Source organism: Prinia subflava, chromosome 2, assembly GCF_021018805.1.
Source record: "Prinia subflava isolate CZ2003 ecotype Zambia chromosome 2, Cam_Psub_1.2, whole genome shotgun sequence".
NCBI lineage: Eukaryota > Metazoa > Chordata > Aves > Passeriformes > Cisticolidae > Prinia > Prinia subflava.
The window spans coordinates 30499165-30507160 of NC_086248.1; the positions used below are offsets into that span (position 1 = coordinate 30499165).

Genomic DNA, 7996 nt, shown 5'->3' on the forward strand with positions numbered 1-7996 from the left:
TTTATAAAAATGTACATGGCTTCTGATATTCTTCTTCAAGGGACAATAGCTTATATCAAGCTACTTCTATCTTTCTCTTCAGCTGTTACATTTTCCCTTTGCTTAGGTTTCAGATATTTTAAATTAGTATTTGGCACTAATGCTGACCTTTTCCTCTCATATAGGTACAATCCATTGAGTCGAAACTGGACTGTCTATTAGATATTTATCAACAAGTTTTGCGAAAAGGATCTGCATCTGCGCTCACTTTGGCTTCATTTCAAATGCCAGCTTTCGAGTGTGAGCAGACTTCTGATTATCAAAGTCCATCAGACAGCAAAGATTTGTCTAACTCTGCACAACTTAGTGGATGTGTATCCAGATCAGCTAGTGCCAATCTGCCTCGTGGCCTACAGCTTATACTGACACCAAATGAATTCAGCACTCAGGCTTACTATGCTTTCAGTCCAGCTATGCATAGTCAAGCAACACAAGTGCCAAATGATGGACCTGCAACAGTTAATAATACATCAAACCAAATAAACCAGACAACTAAGCCAGCAACTCCGACAACATTACAAATACCGCCTTTCTCATCGATGAAGCATATCAATAGGCCTGAGCCCATTCATATTATTCCTGTAACCACACAGGAAAATGTTTCTAATGTCACCGCTTGCCTTGTTGCATCAAAGGATAATGGACAAGTTGCACAGCCCAGTGCAACAAAGGATCTCTCATGGAGGAAAAGTCTGGATATAGAAGGGGAACCTTTGCTCTCAGTTAAACCTGTGGTGCAAATGGATTTAGGAAAATCTTTATCTGTACAAAACCTTATACAGTCAACAGAAGAACTGAATATACAGATTGCTGGCAGTGACTCCAGTGGTTCCAGAGGTAGCCAAGATGTATACTCCAAATGGAGGGAGTCAAAATTATTTATAACGGATGAAGAGTTGGAGACAGAGGCAGGGACAGAGACTACTGAAGCCATCTCGCGCCCGCTAATGGAAACAGCTCTCTCTGCTGACTCTCTAAGGACTGGAATATCAAGATCATCTCAAAACATCTGTAAGCCAGGGGATGGTACAGAAGCACTCAATCTGCTCCACGTCAAACTTAAATAACTTCTGGCTTTCTTCATTGGCTGGGTCATTCCTCTAGTCATACATATCATAGCATGAACTGTTTTGAAAGCCTTTTAATTAGATAAAATCACAAAAATCAGGATGAATCTGCAAAGCAGTTGAATGAGCCCATATTTCCTAGTTGCATGAAAATGCATGTCTAAGCAATGGCTAACATCCAAATTTACACCTACAGTACAGCAGCCTACCATGTAGTACAGTAGGTTTAAATAATGAGTTGCCTACAAAGCTAATGCTGCAGGATGTATCAAAAAACAAAAATTGGAACGTTTAGACCTTGTGCTGTTTCTACGGGGCAGAAGTAAAAATCTTAAGGTTTAAAGCACTTTGCTTCTGAACTAATTAAATATATATATATATAATGTCCTGATTTAGATGATAGTTTATGTTTACAACAAAAAGATTATCTACAGCTGCTAGCAAGGTACCAAGGAAATGAGTAACATGGGGTTAGAAATGGCTGCCAGTCATTTCTGGCAAGATACACACATTAACTCATCAGTAATCAGTTATTTTTAGCTCTGAAGAACAGTATGGTAATATCTGATTTTTGGTGATTTAGTGCTGTGGCAGAAGTACCTGACACACCACTGTCACATTGTTCTTGATAACAAGAACTATTTTGTTACAAAAGGTTTGTATTTTAAGGATTGGGTCTGGCCTCAGAAGGGGGTGACTGCACTGAAAATTCAAGAAAATCTCTCCTTCCAGTCTCATTGAGAAGCTGACTTGTAAATCTGAACCATTTTGGCAGCAACAGGTGAAGGAAGGAAGCAGGTGCTGCCTTTATTGTAGAAGCAATATTTCCTTCTTGTGAAAACTTTGGCAATTTTTTTGCAGTCCCAACCTGATACTACGACAGCAGTTTCATAAGGCTGGGCAAGAAGGGGAAATGAGGAACTGAAATACAGAATAAAACTAAAGAAAACAGAACAGGAGGAAGAAAGACAACACAGTCAATGGGAAAATAAATAAATAAAAATAATATGGATTTAGGTGGGCAGAAAGGGAAATTATCCCAGAAAATAAAACAAGAAAGGTAAAGAAACAAAAAGTTACATGGGTTGGGTTTTTTTCCACAGATATTGAGTGTTATTTAAAAAAAAAAAGCCATGCAGGCAATCAGAAATATAAATAGAAGTAGAGAAAATCATCTTAATTGAAAAAAAAAATTTAAAAAGGCAAGGGTTTGTTGCTTTTTTAATAAAAGGGGAAGAGGAGAGAGGGAAAATGGTCCCACTCTTACAGCTCAACATGGTGTCCCAACTGGTCATTTTTTGCAAACTTTCCAACACAGGACTCTCAGACTCCTTCCTGCTAAACCCCAAGTTTTCAAATTCAAAGCCTATATCAGATTGAGCATTCCTGCCTGATACATCCTCTTTTTTTTCTTGCTCTAGCCTACACTTCACTTCTGCTGAGGTGCAGGAGCAGTGTTAGTGCCTGCCTGCACATCCCTAGCAAGGGTGAGCCACTGGGAGCACCCTTGCAGAGCCTGAATGGGCTTTCGCTCTTCCCAGCTGAATGAAGTTTCTGTGTGTTGCCTCCTGCCAGGTTTACACCCCCCCTGCACCACAGGCTTGTAGACAAACCCAGCTTGGGCTCAGCTTCCCTCTAGCAGCAGGAATGTACAGGTGTGCCAGTGCCAGCTCGCTCAGGGCAGTGTTTTCTCAAGGCCCAGAACCGCTGGGAACTCGCTACGTACATCGAAAACATCACTCCAGTCTTAAGCGTGGCTAAATGCTGTAGATTGTATTGTGAAGAAGCTGATCTGTTTACTATGAAACCATTGTAACTTCTGCTTCCATTTGCTTTACAGAAGTGTTCCTGGATGTTACATGACAACTTTATTATGTGAAAGTACATGCAAACTTTAGAGTGTATATATTGGGTCATTAGACGGGGTCCATGGATGGTACACTGTGTTCCATGGCTTATGCCGGAGCAAACTTCAGCTGTTAAATCCTGAAAGACACCTTGAAGCACAATTTCCTCACTGCTGATTTGCCATATAATTCACCACATTCAGCCTTTCCTGTTTTCTTTTATGTGCAATCTGACCATACCGAAGCCTGATTACAACAGCAATTTTGTGAGGATAAATACATTTTTTTCCACATCTCAGTTCACTTAACTGTTAACTTATTTAAATGTCTGCAGTTTATCCAGACAGATATGTTAGTTTAAAAGTATTGAAAATTTAAAAAATCAAAATTGTCTTTTGGCCTATTTTTCCTTTTTCCTGTTTATGGTGCCTTTCTTGCCTTTCATGTGAAGCCTCCTGCTGACCTAAGCATAAATGTGCAGTTAGGTTCAGTTAAGGAGCAACCAATTGGGCCCATGGCAATGGTGTGCCCACAGTGAAACTCCCCCTCCTTGCTGAGACCGAAAAACCAAGGCATCATGAATTGGACACCACTCTTCCACCTCCACCTGCAGGAGCAGATGGTTGCACCTCCACTGCACCCGGAAGGCGCCGACGGGAGAACTGAGCAATGGCCCTGCCTGTCCCCATTCCGCACAGAAACACGGCCGTGGGGTTGGCTGATAATTTATCTCACGGAAACTTGGTATTTTTGCCTTAAATGAGATGCTTGATGCTTCTAACTTTAAGTTAATTTATTTAATACAATTTTGTGCACAAAAGAATGAGTTCTATAAATTATGTATGAAAATATTAATGTCTTTACAAAGTACTGATAAATCCAGAAGATCATATCTTTTCAAATTAAGGTTTAAAATTCTAATTTTTTTTCTTTTATGCTCACCATTATTATTATTATTTTTGTAGATGCAAGTCTTATCATATAGGGTTTTTTAACATAATATTGATAGAAAATAGAAAGAGTAGTGAATATATGAAATTTTAAAGAGGAAGAATTGTTTGTTTGGATTTTTATAAGCTTTACTTGTATTTCCTCATGAGGAGTTTCTATGCTCTCTCTTTAAAAGACAGTGTCATGACTGACAGTCATTCAGTCAGGCCTGTCTGGCTTTTTAAGTCTTGTCCTGGGCTCCTTATTAAAATCCAGCTCATGACAACTAATAAGTTCATGAGTCAGGACAAAGAATTATTTTTTTTCTGATTTACAATCCATTTGAGAATTGTTTGAAGAGAGAAGTTGAAATTAAGTATGAGCTTCAGGACTTAAGCCTTATCTAAATAACTGTTTTCTGTTTAGCATGTTCTTCTACCTGAATGAAGAGAGAGCTGAAAAGAATGGTTTCAATGACTAATATTTGTTCAAAAGTTTGTATTTGATTCTGGCTTATATGATCTATACTTTTTATTTAAATATGAATATAATGTTTTAGGGTTCAAGATTGCAAAGATCATACACTTTTATTTACAGTGCCCACAGTTGTTCCATATGTTTTTGAGATACTCCTACGTACAGTGACTGCTCTCATTATGGTATGGTGATGAGTAATTCACCTGCTTTTCTGTGATAAGTCAAATCATGCTGAATTGCTGATGTATAGTAGAACATCTGATGTACAATAGTATATCTGGATTGGGACCTGCAATCCTTACTCAAGCAAAAATTCTATGGAATACATTCACTCTATGAAATTCAAGAATTTTTCTTGAATTAGGAATTCAGATTCAAATCCTAATTTTGTTGGGCATCTGTTTGAAGTGAAAATGGTAATATTCCAGTATTTCCTGAGGAAACTAATACTTAGCTGAATTTACCCTTGTCACATTGACTATATAAAAAATAACGCACAAAGCACTGATATAAAAATGGAAGGAGAAAAGGGACATTTTTTTTAAAAGCACAGAGAAAATCAGAATATTCAGAAAATAGGAATAAGCAGGAAAAGAAAACATAACAGCAAAGGAATGGAGAAAAAAAGGGTTTAAACACCCGAGGTTAAATTCATCCTTGGATGGCTTCAATGAATTCACTGCCCAACTGGGCGAAGCTCAGCCTCCGTTGTGATAATCAGACTCAGTTTCATTGACCTTACAGGAACTGAACCACCTGTACCAGAAACGAACTTGCCTCTCTGGGCCAACTTTTATCCTGACTCAAATGTCATGCAACTATTCTGGATTCACTAGGTTTGAATGAAATACGGAAAAGAATTTGTCCCAGGTATTTCTGCTTTACATTTTTTTTTCCAAGTGTGTTAATTGACTTTATTCAAATGGATTAGATCACACAAAGTGCTGTCACTGTCTAAAAAAATTAATTTGTTTTTGAAATGAGACTTGTCCCCTGCAACGTCAGTGGAAGCATGTAATATCTTCCTGTCCATTCATCTGGATGCAAATGCGGCCATTCATTCAGTTGTGGCCACACACAGGACAATTCCAGACATATCCAATGTCATCTGCTATTGGAAGTATTTTTGACTTCTTTGAAAGACAAAAAGGAAGTTTCATTGCAGAAAAGCAATTAGAAAGCACGATGGCTGCTTCCACTGACACTGCAACGTTAGCCAGTACATTACAATGTTAATTGTAAATTCTTGACAAAGTTGAATCCATATTGTTGTTAATAAAAATGACTTGAAAAGTACTGTGATCACTGGGTTTTTTCCTTACATAAAAGATTGTATGGTGTGACCACATATCAGGCAAGAAAATAATTAAGCTTGCTCATTGTTTGGTTTTGAAGTTTTGTAATTTTTTAATAAGTGGACCAAAACACCACAAAGGAAGTTTATTAGAATAAAATGTACAGAAACCAGTTTGACATGTTCAGTTTCTGGTAACTGTTTACAGCAGTTTACTTTCACTTAATGTTGCAGCTGCTCTATGAAAATGAGCTTGCAAGTTATTGTTTCCTTCTCTGTTTGATAAATGGCAATAGATTCAGGATTGGCAATCAGTGGCCTGTGTGGGGAGCAGGATTTCTCATGGAAGGCACATCTGTCATCTCAGTGTAACCTGAGGCCTAGGTGAAGCCATTTCTTCTGCATTTGACCATGAAAGTTGCTGTAGAATGTTACTGCACCAAACCTGAAACACTCATTTGCAACATGCCCACTTTCTCCACTGTGCTATTTCTGCAGCCTGGCTGAAGACAAGCTTTACTGTTTGAGTGTCAAATACTAAATATAGAGAGCCTGTTCTTGTGGTGAAGTCACTGCTTCTGTGGAGGCTTCAAGAGTGGACCCAGATATCTCCAGCCTCTCTGATGAGTACCATCTTAAGATACTGAAATTTAAAGCCACAGTTGCCAGAAAGGGAGGTTTTCCATGTCAGCCAATGTGAACACTACCAAGCTCTGCCTAAGAAAAAACACAGGACAGGAGAAGAAGCAAATGTACACATTCTTGTGTTAAACCAAGTGGTCTTGCTTCCTGTATGCACAGAGCTATTAGGGAAGGGTCAGAAGACAGCAGAGAGTAGTTGTTCCTGTTGGGTTAGGTCACCTGGCAGACTGCCATGACCAGGTACAGATGGTGATGCATATCCATAAAGACACATGCATAAATGTTCACTGTTCAGCTCTGTACAATAAGAATCCAGGACCCTACCTAACAAGGAAATTTAAACATGCATTTAGCATTTTCTAGTGTAATTGAAGGGGCATGGATTATGTTAGCTCTTTTTCGGTTTGATTTGGTTTTCTCTATTTTTTTTCACAGCAATGGTAACCAAGCAGTGGCACAGTTTACTCAGCAAGGCTGTGGAATCTCCATCCTTGGAGAAAGTCACAAGCCAACTTGGCAACTGGCTCTTGGTGTCCCTACTTGAGCAGAGGGATTGGACCAGATGGCCTCCAGGGGCCTTCAAGATCAGCCATTCTGTGATTCTCTTTCCAGTATTGTATCAGCTTCAGTACATTGAGTCATACTGGACATAAAAGCTTCATTAAAGCATCATTAAGGCTTCAGTTGAGATTAAATATTATGACTTCACTTAAAAAATTAGACTGCAATGTATCAGCATGACACCAGCCTGGGCACCTGGCAAAATTACACAGTGCCACCCTCACTCCCTTGCACCCCCTGAGGTTTCCTGCCTTCCCCCTCCACCGTACAGGCTTCGGGGGCCTCCCACATGTTCTCCACTATGTTCTTGCCTCTGCTGCCTCCTCCTCCTCAGCTAAGCCCAACTCAGGGCCACCCTGTGTCAGCAGAGGAGCAGGGAGAGAGGAAAATCAGAAAGTACCAGCAATAGTGTGGCCAGCAGCACCGGGCAGGGATTGTCCCACTGTACTCAGCACTGGTGAGGCCACACTGCAAGTACTCTCTCCAGTTCTGGGCCCCTCACCATAGGAAAGACATTGATGTGCTGGAGCGAGTCTAGAGAAGGGCAACAAGGCTGGCGAAGGGCCTGGAGCATCTGATGTCCTGTGAGGAGCAGCTGAGGGAGCTGGGGTTATTTATCCTGAAGCAAAGAAGCCCGGGGAGGCCCTTATGGCTCTCTACAACTGCCTGACAGGAGGGTGTAGCCGGGGGGGGGGGGGGTCGGTCTCTTCTTCCAGGCAACCAGTGACAGGACAAGAGGACACAGTCCTAAAGTGTGCCTGGGCCGGTTCAGGTTGCGCTTTAGGAATGAGTTCTTTGCAGAAAAAGTGATTGGGCATTGGAACGAGCTGCCCAGGGAGTGGGGAAGTCATGGTGCTCGAAGTGCTTAAGGAAAGGCTGGACACGGCCTCAGTACCACGGTTTGTTTGACAAGGCGGTGTTCGCTCACAGGCCGGACCCCATGATCGCACAGGCCTCTCCCAACCTGACCCATCCCGAGACTCCGTGAAAGGACAGCAGGGGCAGGCACAGAGACCCCGCCGCCCTTGGAGCCAGCCAATCACAGCTCAGAGAGCGGCCCGCCCCGGCCAATCAGCGCGCCCCGGCCTTCAGCCGCGCCAAGTCCCTCCGCATGGGCGGCCGAGCCGGGCGAGGCTGTC

At 41.3% G+C, this 7996-nt stretch overlaps 1 protein-coding gene across 2 annotated transcripts in view; it reads left to right on the plus strand.

Moving 5' to 3' along the window:
* The window catches only part of KCNQ5 (potassium voltage-gated channel subfamily Q member 5), a 280362-nt gene extending 274547 nt beyond the window's left edge, over positions 1-5815 (plus strand). Inside the window, exons 14-15 of one of the 2 annotated variants that reach the window (XM_063389467.1) lie at positions 165-1050; positions 2947-5815. In XM_063389467.1, the coding sequence (XP_063245537.1) occupies positions 165-1050; positions 2947-2948 (888 nt within the window). In that variant the 3' untranslated portion in view covers positions 2949-5815. Of the gene's footprint in view, positions 1-164 lie in introns of both variants that reach the window. The other variant, XM_063389466.1, reaches the window with a different exon arrangement.
* Positions 5816-7996: the final 2181 nt, after the last annotated feature.